This window comes from Lampetra planeri, chromosome 3, assembly GCF_965212315.1.
Source record: "Lampetra planeri chromosome 3, kcLamPlan1.2.h2, whole genome shotgun sequence".
Lineage (NCBI taxonomy): Eukaryota > Metazoa > Chordata > Hyperoartia > Petromyzontiformes > Petromyzontidae > Lampetra > Lampetra planeri.
In genome coordinates, this window is record NC_136109.1 from 1,519,050 (window position 1) to 1,535,251 (window position 16,202).

A 16,202-nucleotide genomic window follows, 5' to 3' on the forward strand; every position below is an offset into this window, starting at 1 on the left:
ACCAGTATTACCGCTGAGGCACCCTGCCGGCCAAGGTTTTTGCACCGCGTGTTCGTCCACCCAGTGAAACACGTAAAACTATGCCTGCCTATCCTGCAAGAACATGCTGTCCTCCGTCACACCTTAATTTCCTTATAAAGGCACAAATCTTAATGCGTCTCCATACATAACACCTACATTCCATTGAGCATGGATTGTTGTTAGAGGAGAGCTGTAGGAGCTCGGTAGGAGTGTTCAAACATGAAAGATATAAATGAACGAATAAAGAAAATAACACAAAGACAGTGTTGCGTGCAAAATCATCCTGGCATCAAAGCCAGACGCCATCCATACCTGCCCTTCCCACAACTCCCATCACGCCCACGATCGTGACGCTACTCTCTATCGATCGTCTTTGTCATCGCGAGCGCTTTTTTACGTAACTCTGACGAACGCGCCGCACCACCAAGTGAGAAGTTGCCACGCACCAGCGCTCTTGTATAAAACGAGCCCCTGGTCTTGCAAACATGCGTCGAGTGGGGGAAATAATGCGCGCCATCTCCACCGCCGTCGTCGCAGGGAGTGACGCGAACAAAAAAAAACTGAATGGTAATTCTCTGAATATTTGGTAGAACTGGGAGCCTAAGTAATTTTGCAAGATACGCCCACATAAAAAAAAATCACTCACTAAACAATGCAAGCAGCTGCTCGGGTGCTAAGAGCATAGGTTTATTATTACAATGCTTATCTAAAGGTTTAGAAGGACTTGTTAGGATAGACTACTGGATAATAGACAAATAAATGAATGATGTCAAAAATATACATTTTATAAAGGCTGCGTTCACACACGTCCTTAAAACATCACTAAATTTTTGTTGCAACGCGTAGAAAATCACATTCATGCTTAAAGCACTTTACACACGACTTGAAAAAAGCCGTTCCGGTACAGCCTGCCGGATGAATATGCCCGAGATTCATTTGGCGCTGCTGAAATTGATTCCAAGTACTATTTGAGCTGGAATGTGTCAGCTACCTGCGAAGCATGCGGGCACGGTGGTGGTGGTCATGTCACATGGACCGTGTGGGCCATTGAAAAGGTCCCAGCTCAGATGAATTTTGCAAAACAGCAGACGTCGAGAATTTTAACAGATTGATTGGAGAGGCTGCGCTGGTGGTGGTGCACAAGCTCGAGTCGTACTCTAACACGTCCGTGTATAACACACGGGCCTGAAAATAAAAATATATATAGATAATTAGTGATGTTTGGGCAATGGTACCCTTCTTCAAAGTACATAGAGAGTCCAGAGAAATGGAATGGATGCTATGGGGCCTAATGAGAATAACATAAAAAAATGAAGACCAGTTGTTAAATTAGCATATGAATAGTTACCAAATAGTAGCCATTGGGTAACAGTCAAGCTCTTTAATTATAACAATAAAGTGTTTACAAATAAACGAATTTATGTGACAGTTAAAATTCAACAATGTTTCTGGCACATGGCATTGTGGGAAGATGTGTGTCGCGTGAGCACAAGGCACAATCCACCTGGGCAATGCACCCCTGGGCCCAGACACTGGGAAAGGAAAGCACGTGTCTCCAATGTGCGCGGCTTCAGAAAAGTGTCTTCGCGACGCACATTAATGAGCACGTGCTCCCAATTGCTCCACACAACGGCTCTGGCGGGCGGACGGTGCGCAGATAGGTTTTTACGGGCGCACGCGAAACCGAGTAACTTTGGAGGACTTGGAAAAAGTAAATTCCACGGAAGGCACACATTTACTTTTGTTCTGCAGCACGTGCGCGGGCTGCTTCTTGTGCCAAAAACTGGTGAAAGGGTAAACAGGCTGTGTGCGCTCTCTTTCTGATAGCTCTACACGGATACTGCTGACAGTCACTGGAAGGCTGCTCGTTTAAACAAGCCAAGCCAAACATGCGCACGGAGGGGAAAAACAATTTACAACGGAAATTAAATAAATAACAGCACACCACCGTGCTTCCAAAACCACTGCCTCTCCCTCGCAGCGGCAATCATAACATCGGCGCACCAACCAGAAAACGGTTCAAGTAAATCCGATTTGACATGGCGGAATATATATTTTTTTAGACTACATGTGAAAAACGATTGCCAGTCGACGACGGTTGTGAAGGTGTGTTTCAAAGTGATTATTATTGCTAAATTATTCCTGCAAGCTGCAACCGCACACCCAAAAAATGACGTGGGGGCTATATTTAAACATACGAAAATGACCCAGATAAACTGGAATCAGATGTAGTTCAACGCAAAGTACCCACGCGTAGTTTAATCCTAATGCGAGAAATAACGCAACTTTGCATGGAGACCCTGCGCAGGCCAAAGTGTCCACGGCTCGAGAAACTTGGTAAACCTGCTTAAAATGGTTCTTAAATGTGCAACAATGCATGGCATGTTCCGCCAAGTTGTGGCAACGCAAACTGGACACCAGGGACCACAATCATTTACCAAACATCCAGGAAAGTAAAAGCGTAATCACAATTTGCAAATGATTGCATCTTATTGGAAAAAATTCTCAAATCCGAGCAGAAATATGATGCAGTTTACCAAAAGAAAAAATCAACGGCATGTGCTCCAAATCTTTGTGTAATGCACGAATGCCCAGGGAAGTCACGTCGATTCTTGAGACAGTGCTAGTGTTGCCTGGAGATGTAATTTAATCCGACTCCTGCCTTAACAAAAAAAAGGTTCCTTTAGAACTTCCACGGTTGTGCGGTAAACGGGACATCTGGCAGAATTCTACTCCAACCTGGGCTTGCTTCTGGATCAATGTGGGGGAAAAGTTTAAGATGGGAGATTGCCATCTGATCTACAGACAGGTATATCATTTGAAATCCTGATGAGACAAGATGTGAAATAATAAGCAAAGAGGAACCATGGCCTCCTCCATTCACACAGGACCAACCAAAGTGAAATTATACCGATGCATATTATAGCCTTGAGTAAATGTGTTCATATCTCACGTAAAAATCACGCAGAGTTATTGCGGAAAATAAAAGTAGCTAAATTAAAAATCAGACCGTACGCTTCTTCACAAAAAAATTAGTTTTACATATCGCATCAGCCACACTGCCTTTTGTGAGTGAAGATGTTGAGCAGCAATCATTGGGCTTACTGGCTGATAAGGGTTACACTGTGTGCTTTTATTTAGCTATGAGAGAAAACCAGATATCCCACGGGAATCAAATGCAGAACAGGGGGAGAACATACAAACTCCTCACACTTTTACACTCACACTGTAAAACATGGGGAGGTCATGCAAACACCTAACAATGATTCACTCACTGACACACTCACACAAACTCACATTCACGCTCATTCAGGAGAACATACGAATTGCACACAGAAAGGCGCCCGAGGAAGAAATAGAACCCCGGCCCTTCTTGCTGCAAAGGTCAGGCGTCACCACCACTGCACTGCACCCTGCCAATCAGTTTACCCCCCCCCCCCCCCACGTGTGTCCCAGATTCCAGTTCACACCACCGCCAAACTCACCGGAGTATGCCGAGGACTGCGCCAAACAGGACGGGGTGGTCAACGCACGCTGCAGGCTGTAGGGAAGAAGGTCAACAGTTACGCAGTGCACACATTAATTCATTATATTCCAACCACAAAAAACGGGGGATGCAACACTAATGGGGGGGAATTTAAATAGACCGGTGAGGAAACATTTCCTGCTGTGTACAACACAGCCAACAGAGGCACGCCGCTGCCAATGAGACTGGACAAAACTGGATACCATGAAGCTATGGGAGGGGGGGGGGGTGGCGGTTCGGGTAACCTGTGGAAGGTTTTAAGTAAAATATAACCTCTTTAAAAGCCTCGTGTTGCAATCAAGAACATTGACGACTCTGCCAAATACACTTAAGTTTCCAAAATAACGCTTTAAGGCTTTCGAGAAAAGGAAAATGTACTCCATGTGAGGACAGCAACGAGGGAAATGCATTTCATGCGCTATTAAAATTGCACAATTCTCTGCGACCCTCATGTGTTTACACGCACAGAGTAGAATAACTTTTTCTGTAGGGAAACTTGCCTTCCACTTTTCCACCCTTTTTAGCTGAAGTTAACATTCACTATTCCGTCGTTAAAAATACAAAAAACAAAACTAAGTAAGTGCTGCCACCTGCTGGAGAAATAAGTATGTTACCCATGGCAGTAACGGCAATACAGCCACCAACAACTCCCAAAACTGATATATTTATAACAAAACATGAGCGGCTTTGCTTATCAGCGCCAATGCAACAAGAGATATTGCAGCAACGTTCTATACCTGCACCAACTATCGACGCACTGTTTTCGGAAAGAAAAGTGCGATTCCAGAGGTGAAGTCAATGTGATTCCCTGCTCACATTGAGCATTGAGGCCGATTGTCACCTCCCGTTCACAGCCCCAAGCCAAAGTGGAAAGTTTACATTCCTATGTCAGGGCTAGTACATCCACAGGACAACCTCAGCTGACTTCCATGGAAAGTGGTACTCATTATTATGATTATGATGGGCCTAGTCAAACCCCAACAAGGATTTGAACTCAGAAAGTTCTGATTGGGAGCCGCTCCCTCCACCACCAAGCCACCGGTCCGGTCGCAAGGTGGCTCAAGGGATCCAATAATAATTCTGGACTGGACAGATATTGGAAGCGGCAACTTCTTTAAAAATGTCGTAAGACTCGGTGAGACATCATGATACCTCCTTTTCCAGTAGCAAAAATATAATAATAGGTGTTTTACCCTTTTATCTGGCAACAAAACTGACACCTTTTTTTTACAAGGGATCATGTTCTCATTAACCACAATACCTGCGGTCAAAATGCAGACAAAAAACAGCACTCTGATAATGTATGCATTGTCCTTGAAATTGATTGGTCCACACCAGAGACAGCTTTTGTTAGAGCCCAGTCTCACATGGTGTTCGACCAGATGACGCCAAAAGGCGCACAACTCAAAGACAACGCACCATCAGAGTATTAAGAGCTCGGTGAGACATTAAGAATACAGAATTGTATTATTATTCTGCTTGTTAATCTTGGAAAGCCTCACCGAGTCTCAAGACTCTTTCACAAGGTCCTGCCAAGTTTTCACAAGAGGCGATGCTGCTGCTGCTGCTGCCATGTGTAATCCCAAGCGAGTTATTTCAAAGGTAAATTTTCAGCATTGGGATGTTTTGGTCAATACCAGTTAGGCTGTTTTTTTTGCTATGGCAGGAATGAGAGAATCCAGAGGAAAACCCATGCAAGAGGGGGAGAGAACATACAAAGTCATCATATAAAGGCAGTAATTGAACCCAGCAACTTCTTGCTGTGAGCCACAACGTCTTAATATTGCTTCACACAACCATACAAATAATTACATTTAAAAAAAACATCAATGGCCCCATATGGAGCAATGCAGTGGTGAAGCTGTTACGAGGTGTTATCAGGTGAAGCTGCTACCAGCTGTCACCAGGTGAAGCTGTTACCAGGTGTTACTATGTGTTACCAGGTGAAGCTTTTACCAGATGGGACTCCTCTGTAAGGCTCTGTAGCCGGCCCGGCGCTGAACCTGGGGGCAGAGCAGCCACCCTCTCCACCAGCGCCAGCACTGCGGCTTCCAGAGATGGCAGGTGGCGCAACCAAAGGCTCTCCATGGCGGCACGCGACAGCTGAAGCCGACCGCTACGCACCACAGCCACGCACAGCCACACCCAATTCATATCGGTGGCCACAATCCATGCCATAGCACGCTTTTGTGCACAGTGGGACAGATAATCCCCTACTTAAGCCCCCCTCCCCCTTTCAAACGTTACAATGTTGTGTATCTGGCACTGATTTCATACGATGCCATTCTTGGCCAAGGTTGGGAGACGTTTATGCATACACGTCACACGAAGGGCCGTTGTTGAAAACGTTAGCCTGTTGCATATATTTCTTTCTGTTATAAGGCAGTGTTCGTGACAAACGTGGCGGGTTTTTATTGTGGTCGTGCAGCACTGCCATGCAATTGCTGGATAATTGAGGGCTGTCCTTGAAAGAACTTGACAGTCACAAGAGTCCATAAGAGGTTTTTTTTGGGGTTAGATCGCGTAAATAAATGTGCCGTTAAACCCGCCACCACCCGACACAGCCAACTAGCAAGGGTTGTCACGTAAACAGAACGTGGCCAATTCGTCACTGGTACAGCACACGGGTGTGTTGGAGAGCCAAGCCACAACATTTACAATCCGAGTACGACGTATCGCCAGTAATTACAACTAGCTTCATCAGGCGACAGCCAGATGTTTGGAGAAGTCCACCTGTTTCGTTCCTTATATAGAGGCGTAGATGTGGTGACCACATTTCTACGCTCTTGCACAAAATGGAGCGGGGGGGGGATTCATGAGTTAACGTACATTAAGCATGCGCATTATGCGACCGAATTGATCTTGTCCTGCCTGTCTATTGTGTGTATTAAAATAGAGTACCAACGGTAATCCCTATTGAAGTATGGTGGCCTGTTTTGGCATGCATTTAAACAATGCATTATTTGATTATTCGCTTCCACGCAGCACTAAGTCGGTAGCTATCCGAACGGTTAAAATTATTTGTATTTCTTTCAATTTCGATAAATTCTCTAATTAGTCTTGAGTCCTTTGTCCAGAAATTAGGGCTTTGTTGGGAGTAGGCCGATTAAGTGGGTGAAGTGAGTGAATGATTAAGTTTGCGTGGCCATTTGTGAGGAGCCGATTCAATTGCAAGTATATAAACAATGAATAGTCAAGTGTTGTTCAATAAAGCCAGCAAGGGTTATACATTTTTCCACCATCACATTCGACATTTTTCCACCTATAAGAGCCAACAACGATCAGAGGTCTTCTTTGCACCATAGCCAAGGGTTTCTCAATATCTTTCGCACCACACTCATCGTGGGATGCTGTCATCGTGCAAAGTTGAACAAGCAGAGGTCAACGGTTCAATGTTTTCACATGGCAGTCGAAACAATGGGGCACATTTATTAAATCCCTCCACCTCAGTCCGTGCATCACTTTAAACGGGTGCGCCAGTTAGTCGATCAGCAGGTTACCTGTGGTGGGGTAAAGTGTGGGTACTCCAAGCTCTTATAATATGTCTGGCCAGTGTGGCGGGGCTGTTTAAAGCTCCTTCTAGGGGACGCATTTGCACCAATGTGAGCAGGTAATTGCGGGGCTGCTCCATTGCCTTTTATGCTCATCGTCCCAGGTCATGGTGAACGTGTTGCAATCTTAAAAATATTCCATCAACAAACACTACAGCCCAATTCGCCAATAAGTGGCGGTGACGTCACCACAGCGCTTGTGCCAGGCTAGGTGCACTTTGAGGCCATCACGTGAAGTGCGGAAGGCTCGAACTGAGGTGAATGGCGTATGCACCACCAGCGATGCCAACTTACTTCGTTCAGCCACCTGGTGCTTTGCTCGTTATTTTGAGCGTTGCTCCTCTGCAAACACACACGAGACTAGTCAAGCATGTCAGCTTACCTGGCCAGGGCATCCCCTGCAGCTTGCAGGAAGCCGGTCGCTAGGGCTTCTTCCGTTCCCACACCGTGGCAACAAAGTAATGTCTCCACCAATGGCAACATGGCAGGGAGGTCGAGCGCTGGCCAGCAGGCAAGAGAGAGGCTGTGCAAGGTGGCATCCCTGCAAGCCCTGCCACCCACAAACATAACTATAGCCAGCACACCACGCCGTTTGAGGGAGAAAGTCACAATTGTGCTCGAGGTTAAACGTATCACTGCTGCGCAGATGGAACACGTAGGGTTTTGCAGCCAATATAATGATTCGTAAGAGATTTTTGGGTTAAGCCATGCAGTGATCTGGCCAAATCTGTGTTGCAAGACCCTCCCGCCACCACCCGAAGGCAATAAGATTCATGAAATCAGTTATGACATTATCACGGGTTTTATTCCTGATGATGCGTCCGGGATTTCAAGAAAAACAATCTGAAAAAATTGCTCAACTCACCGTTGAGCTCACCAGTAATAACCGGTGCATTGAACGCTTGCACACGTTACGATTTAATCTGTTTGGCTGTCGGGTGGTGGAGGGTCTAATGACACAAATTTAGCCTGTGGCCTAACCCAAAATTCCATCACCTCCAATTAGCACGGTTGGCTACATACATTGCAAAAGTTCAACATACATACATACAATGATGAATCACTGCAAGGACTGTGTGGGGTGTCACATGTCAAGCAAGCTTACCCTATGCTTTGATGACCTGGCCTCCACTGACTGCCACTCAACTCCTTAACTAACGAGTTCACCATCTGTTTTTGAAAGTCAGAACAGATTGGTTCATTTAGTAAACAAGTAGTAAGAGGCATTCAATTCGCATCAAACAATATGCGCCAATAATCGTTACAGTTCAAGTCATGCTGTGTAATTTACGTATACATTAAATTACTGTAATCAATATTTTGGAAGAATTTACCCATGTAAAAATCTGGACTGTGATAGTCAAGGAGAAATTGTATGTAGGCTGTAGAGTCTAGGGTTGAATATGGTTGCAAGAGCCTGCTGTGGATTAACCAATAAAAATATAACTTCTTTACCCTGGAAAGCAATAATGAGTCCAAAGACTATTTTTTACTGGTAGGAACCCACTGGTTCCACCAGCCCACAGGGGATTATTGTGTCCGTCCGTCGTGCAGGGGGGGGCTGGGTGGGGAGGGGAGGGTGGGGAAGGGCTGGGTGGGGAGGGTGGGGCTGGGTGGGAGGGGTGGGGCTGGGTGGGGAGGGGCTGGTCACCCCGTGGTGCCCTTATAAAACTCAACGTTTAACCTACTCACGCCGGCTTGTGCCCGCCCTCACAGTCGGGCATATTTGCGGAATACACCACGCCGCCGTTGACCTTGGCCATTGACCGAGCAACCCAACGTTCCTACCAGCTCTCTCCGCAGGAATGTGTTCAACAGGATTGTGGCCAAGACCATTTATAGCGTATGGCTTCATCTTTTTTGTTTGTGTTTTAGCTATGGGAGGAAAGCGGAGAACAGGGAAGAAACCCACTCAGAACCGAGTAGGCAATCGAACCCAGGTGCTTCTTTCTGCAAGACAAGGGTGTTAACTATGACAGCGATGCGTGCAAGATTCAAGGGTTCTCACATGAAGGTTCTGCTGGTGGTTGTACACATCTGGTGAGCAGCCAAGGACGTCCACAAAGAACTGCATTTCTTCTGTTCCTCTGGAATAGTGTGGTCCCAACAGAGCAGACACCATGTTCTGGAAAGTGATGAGATTGGTTTTGACAACATTGGCTCCAAGATTTTATCACGTTCATTTCACCCTCCGTCGCTTTGATTCAACGTGCATTTACAACTTTAATAAATGACGACTTTTGCCACTGAGCATGAATATTTTAAATGCCACACCATGTTAATCTCTGAAATAAATGCCACGGTCAAAGTTTATTTACATGACCGCTAATTCGTCTAAAATAGTGCTTATAGGCTCTTTGAGGAACAAAACAGCCTGTTGCTTGCATTATTCAAACATGCTGCATTGTGTCATTTGTCAAAGATCTATGAAGCCTCGTGAATTCTCCCTACCATTGACGTATACAATCACATCTGTAGTGCATACGGAACGTACCCTATAATTAATGCTTTGTACAGCTCAGAACGGTTATTTGAGTTATATGCTGCTAAAAGGATAAAAAAAATATTTATCATCAAACTAGATCTATCCACTCCTGAATGAAGGCATCCTCACCCCATCCCTCAATCCATCTTGCCTTGCGCTTGAGCTGACCCCATACATTCATTTCCGCAATGGTCATCGTCTGTTGTGTGTTTCCCACCTTTAACTGTCATTCCATCACCAGTCATTCCCTGGGCATCATCCCGTCTAGAGAAATCTCTCTGCTTACTTTCCTTCAAAGTCAAAATGACTTTTCTAACTTGGATTCCGTCTCTGATGCAACTGTTCCTCTTTCTGCCTCTCAGTAGCATGCATCTCTCGATGCTTCCTATTCACCTTCTTTGCCAATGTTTCTGATGCAAAGGCCAAAGCAGACAATATGCAACGATTGAAAACTCTCTTCTTTAAGCACAATGAAATGTTTCTTTTCATAATACGATGAAGCTTTACAAAAAACACCACACCTTGCTTGTATTCACCTATATTTCGTAATCGTGATGCTGGTCGGCCTTCTATAATTACCAGAGGTACACACATGCTGATGCATCTTCTAGCTATGTCCCTCCAAACAGATATCTTAGGTGGTCTAGCAAAACTTGTTGTACACGGTTTTGCTTTAATGATATACATTTAAAGCCCAGTGGGTGTACAAGCACACGTAACAAAAACTTTAAATATTCGTCAATAACACTGCCTGGCGCTTTGAAAAAGGACCACTGCTGAAATGCCGCCTGTAATAGAAATGTGCGTTCATTTTAAGGCCACAGTGTTATTGACAAACGTATTGAATTTAAACGACCGACACATATGAAAGGGACAAGCTTTCTCACCTGAAGCCACTCGTTGGCCTTGCGCTCAAGGGCAGTGCCTGGCTGGGCTGTGTAAAAGTTTCCAAGGCAACGCCACAGCCCTCTGATGCTTTCTCCTGACAAACAGATGGTACGCATCTTTACTGCTGCATAAACCCCTCCTCGGAGGTCACCGTTGACTCCAAAAACATGCCATAGCGTAAAATGGACACTCCTCCCTTTTATCTGCCCATAACCTTCAAAGGGAGAAGAGTAGCTGGTGCTGCTGCTGCGTATATTTTCTCCCTTCAAGCAACTGTGTTAGCCATGACCCCAATGTGCATATATATTACATGGCCTCATGGAGGAAGGAGCGCGCGCCGCTCGTTGCAGAGGTTCGAATCCGGCAGGCTGCACTGATTAATACTGCGGTGTATTATTAACTGTAAATATATGTGGCCGTCTGCTTGACGGCGGATGGTAATAAATGGCGTGACGTCATTAGTAACAGTCGGCCACTGTGATGCCGCCGTTGCGGTCCAAATTTGCCAAATGTGAAAAATTACCCGCGAGTTTCTCAGTTGGAATCTGAAAAGCAATCGTCGGCTCCTACTGCGAAAGCACGAAAATTTCGCCCAAAGTGCACCGCAAAACGCTGAACACATGTTAAGATGAAGAAGGGCCAAACACCACAGGATACAAAAAGATTAAGGGTATGGCAGTAAACAACACAATACATACAGGCCATGCACTCTCGCAACAAATGAATTCCGCTATTTAACATTAGAGTACTTTACTAAACAGCCTTTGTGTATAACTTGGAAATGGGTTGAGCCCATTCAATTGTTCAGATGTGCATTTATACAGAACGATATACTTCTGCAAAACATTCCATCGTCTCTTTAAAACTCTGGAACTTATTTGTATGAACACCCCATCTGGTTATATGCAAATGTGATTTACATTTTTGTATCTCGACTGACCTTTTAGTGACAGTGAACACAATAGTGAACAGTTATAACTGGAACATTGTGTATAAGGAACACATTTATTTTAAGTCAATGGTATTATGCCTCTAAAATTTGACTTAAGACGTTAGCCGACACGTGTTTTTGTTGTCATGATTTATAGGATTAATCAGAATAAATGTACGCTGTGTGCTACGAGAACACCTTTGTGGGGAATTCAACGGTGACTGTTCTATAGATAGTTACTTTCCCTGTCATAAGAATGTGGAATTTCCACCCCTGGCTCAGGGCTGTAATCAGGACATGAGCACTGCCTCAATGATCATTTGAGCAGGAAATGACTTTTGTGAGTTTGGCTTAGACCATGAAGATTTTCACTCAAATGTTTTCCCTCCATAATTAATATGATTGAATCTTAATGGACATACGCCGTGTGATAATTTACCGCGGCCAAAAACAACACAAATAAGGTGACAGAACGCTAGTTTTTTGAGAACACTGTAATTGTCGAGTGTGGGTGATTGTGTGTGAGCCACAGTCCTCACCGTTGGACACAACAGCGGCGTTACAGCACAGGCGGCCCAGCAGCTGACCAATCAGAGGGAAGCGTCGAATAGCGCCTGTCACACCCTTCAAAAGATAATAAAATGAACAAAATCAAAACATAACAAGGTTGAAAAATAATGCAAGGCTCTCCAACGTGCGTTAGTCCTCGGAAGTATTTAATTAGCGAATATAACGTCACCTTCCGAGCCTAATGAGATGACATCACATGTTATGATGCCACTTCGCGATGTCCTACTAAACGACTGGCAAGACAAATTTGTGTTTGTTGGGGGCAACCACTTGATCAATCAGGTTTAGTGAACGATTCATGCTTTTGGCCCTCAAGACCAGGCGGTGGGATAATACAACGGCAGTCCCTTGAGGTCACTTGTCTACTGTCCAGCAGCTGCCAGGTCTGGCAAAGCATAGAGCGTAGCAAAAGCGTTGGCGATGATCCTTTGGTCACGATGTCATCTTAACCTTGATCTTTGACCTCAAGTTTAAAAGCGTGAAGAGTCCACCACGTGAGGTTAATTTAGCGGTAGATTGTGACACACGTGGTGGAACACTGGTGGGGCTATCCTCCTCCTGCACTTCCGATTAGAACGGTTGGCTACGGACGCTGTGAAAGAAGTTCAACATAAACTAAATCTCGATTTATTTTACCAGGTAAGGCCCACTTGAGCAATATAGCTATTTTATAGAAGCGACCTGGCCATTACAAATGATAGCTCAACGAAGTGGCTTATCACGTGGAAATGTATAGCAGCCAAAAACTCCAAATATACAGCAGGCGTCAGAATCGGGTTAGAACCCACGACCTCCTGTACACCAGGAAAGGTAGTTAACATCGTTCCACATACATACATACACACCCCGTGGCTGGTGATGTCGCCAAGTTTCGCGAGGAATTCCTGCAGCGCTGGCAGACGGGAGCATATGTCTGCAAGAAGTGCGTCCGTTACATGTCCAGCTGTTTCCTGAGTACACAAATGCTCCCACTCTTTCGCCTTCTGCAGCCAGAATTCCAACTCGTCATTAACACCTCGTTCGGCCATGGCGTTTGGCGGTGCACCCGTTGTGAACTTTCAAAACTGGGAGAGAGAAAAAAAAGAGATAAAATGTATATTATTAATGCGCCAACAGAAAAACGCGGGTTCAAATGTCAACGCGTAATGATCTTGCCTCTCGCTCACACACACTCCCGCTTATATCCCCCTCCTAATTCCGAGTCCTCACGTGCTTCCACTTAAGCTCCCATCAGGTTGGCGCCTGTTGCCCCATTAGTCCCTTATCATCACCCCCCATCTCCGGTCACAGCGTACCCACCTGTTCGACCTCGGTTGCACCCGCTTATCCCCTTAATTACTGTCGGTTTGTAGGTGCAAACCTGATGTTGCAACGCGCACACCTGTTTGCCCTCAGTTGCATCCACTTAACTGTGCGCACCGCGTATTTCTCTCCTCTACACTACCACTAGAGTATAAGGTACGCCTATATTACTGCACCCCATGTCCTATGAACTGATGTATGAAAGCTAGGAGGCCAAAATAAGGAGATATGTATGTGGCTGAGATTAAGCGCCGGTTATAACTAGGGATAGAACTTACTCAGAATTCTGTTCATTGCGATTCGGTTCAATAGTGTTGGTGGAAGCATAGCTCATGATGTAACTGGCAGATCCCCGTATTTTTTTTTACAAAAACAGGTGTTCAGATGGTCCTTGCAAAGGGTTTCTATTTAGTGATTGAACATCTTAACACCGATCTTGATATGAAGCTTTCGTGACTGCAGGAATCCATACTCTTTGGTTCTTTCCGTAAAGTCACGTAGGTAGAAAATAAAAATAAATCACGTTTCGAGCGCAACACAAGCGTCCGTCATCAGTTACCAAATAGTATCTTAACACCTGTTTAATTTTCGATTTAAAGCTTGTTTAATTGCCAGAAAGGGGTAAAAACTTGTTACTTTTGAATACTTTGAGTCTGGCAGAAAAGGTCCCATGTTGTAGCTGCTCACCCCGAGCTTGATAAGAGCATTGCCTTTGCTCTGTTCGCCTATTGGCGTTCTCCGGTGTATTGCTGCTTGAGACTGGGCCCTGAAGAAGGCCGTCTCCGGCGTAGGCCACAATCAGTAAAAAAATAACAATGCATATATTAATTATTTATCAGAGCATGTTTATTGACATGTTCAACACAAGTACCGTGTGCGATTAATGCAGACATGATTCCATGCTAAATATTTATATTTGGTGTTTGAACATGTTTTAACACCTGTTTTATTGCCAGAAAGTGTAAAACCTATTCTTATTTTTTTCAAACTTTGACATTGGTGAGTCTATGGGTCTCTATGTAAGTCAATGGGTTTCTGTGAGTCTATGGGTCCTTCCTTATGAGTCTGGATGAGTGAGTCTATGACTCTCTGTGTAAGCCTATGGGTCCATATTCTCACTTACTAAGATAATATTTAGCAATGTTTATATGAAAATCACCCACAATGCGTGGATCTCGAAAGCGAAGCAGTGAAGAGTCTCTAGGGCTGGCGACCGACGCTCATAACAGGTGTTATAGGCACTGGGCAGCAGAGGGCAGTACAGCTCTCTATTCTACCCTCTCACGAACCCCTGCCCTATACTGACGAAAGTGGTGAAGTATGGCAAAAATAACCCGCACGGCACGCACGAAAACACTGACGCACGCACATTGCGCCATGAATATGAAAGCGATTCGGCTTCTAATTCACACAAAACGCGTCCCATTCCTCTCAGCATAAGACGCGGTGATTGCTTTGGTAACTTAATAGTGTACGGTTGAACTTCTTTCGCACCGTACGTAACCAACCGCGCAAAACGGGAGGTGCGGGGGACGGACAACAAACCAAAGTTTTGTGGCATCAAGACGAGCGTTATAGAAGCGCCCGCTGGCGTGTTCAGTCTGTGAGGGGATTTTATTCCACTTTCTTTAAACACTTCATGCAACCCAAGCCGCGTCAGCCACTGCGCGGCACTGTACTTACAGTCGAATTTTGCCGCCAAATTATTTTCTCTCCTCGCGCCGACACCCCGCGCCCGCCGTCGCGTGACGTCACTCCTCCGCCGCGTGACGTCATTCTCCCACTTGTCTCGCGTGACGTTAAACCGCCGCCACGACGACGACTGAGAGCGAGCATCGCGCGTGACGTCACGGCGGCTTCCTTCCTTCACGCGGCCGCGTTTGGGACGTCGACTGCGCCACCCAGTTATGACGTCATCGGGAATCGGCTTAACGTGTTCACGTTAGGGCTGAGCGATTAATCGATGTCAAATCGAAATCGCAATTTGAAACAACGCGATTAGTAAATCGTAAAGGCTGCGATTTTTTTGCGATTTGAAAAGTTCTATTACTTTCTTATTGGAATTGTTTTATTATTGTATTATTCTAACTTTAATTATTTAACCTAACAATTATTCTACGTTTGATTGTTCTATTTCAATTAATAATTTTGAAGTATTGGAAAATGACGGCAGGAAACTCCTTGACGGGAACACACTTCTTTTATTAAATCTTGACTTGTAACGATACAACGCGTGGCCTCTCTTCTTCACAATGCGGTCACCATACAACGGTACAACTCGTGACCTCTTCTTCTTCACCCTACGCTTCTCTTGACTCTCTTAGATTCTGTGCTGCTGGCTCTCTGTGCCTCGTGTAGACTCCGCGCCTCGGCTACACTCCTCTCTCGCCTCGTGTAGACTCTGCGCCTCTGCTACACTCTCCACTCGCCTCGTGTAGACTTTGCATCTCTCTCTCTGGCTACACCGTATGCATACTCGGCTCGTGTAGACCTTCCTCTCTCTCTCTGGCTACACCGTATGCATACTCGGCTCGTGTAGACCGTTCTCTCTCTCTGGCTACACACTATACATCCCTCAGCTCGTGTAGACCGTTCTCTCTCTCTGGCTACACACTATACATTACTCAGCTCGTGTAGACCGTTCTCTCTCGCTGGCTACACACTATACATTACTCAGCTCGTGTAGACCGTTCTCTCTCGCTGGCTACACACTTATACCTTACTCTCCTCTATTCTCCATTACTCTCCTCTACTCTCCATTACTCTCCATTACTCTCCATTACTCTCCTCTCCGGGCTCTATCTCTGCACCTTCGTCTTCATTCTTAGATGGTTCCACTTCTGCCTCCCGCTCCTCTGTGCATCACCTTATATACCTCTTCTTCCCGGGAGACGGAGCGGATGCGGACCTCAACGTCGGCACCGCTCC

General features: G+C 45.4%; 1 protein-coding gene across 5 annotated transcripts in view; it reads right to left on the minus strand.

Annotated features, from left to right (window-relative positions):
• Positions 1 to 15,088, minus strand: part of FANCC (FA complementation group C) — a 55,364-nt gene extending 40,276 nt beyond the window's left edge. For 3 of the 5 annotated variants that reach the window (XR_013588711.1, XR_013588707.1, XM_078618600.1), the window contains exons 1-9: positions 14,958 to 15,088; positions 12,818 to 13,036; positions 11,942 to 12,026; positions 10,471 to 10,565; positions 9,107 to 9,223; positions 8,204 to 8,268; positions 7,481 to 7,648; positions 5,504 to 5,663; positions 3,507 to 3,562 (exon numbers count right to left, since the gene is read on the minus strand). Coding sequence is in view for 3 of the 5 variants with exons in the window: in XM_078618600.1 (XP_078474726.1) it covers positions 3,507 to 3,562; positions 5,504 to 5,663; positions 7,481 to 7,648; positions 8,204 to 8,268; positions 9,107 to 9,223; positions 10,471 to 10,565; positions 11,942 to 12,026; positions 12,818 to 13,000 (929 nt within the window). In the remaining 2 variants the exon portion in view is untranslated. The other 2 variants (XM_078618611.1, XM_078618621.1) reach the window with 2 other exon arrangements.
• Positions 15,089 to 16,202: the final 1,114 nt, after the last annotated feature.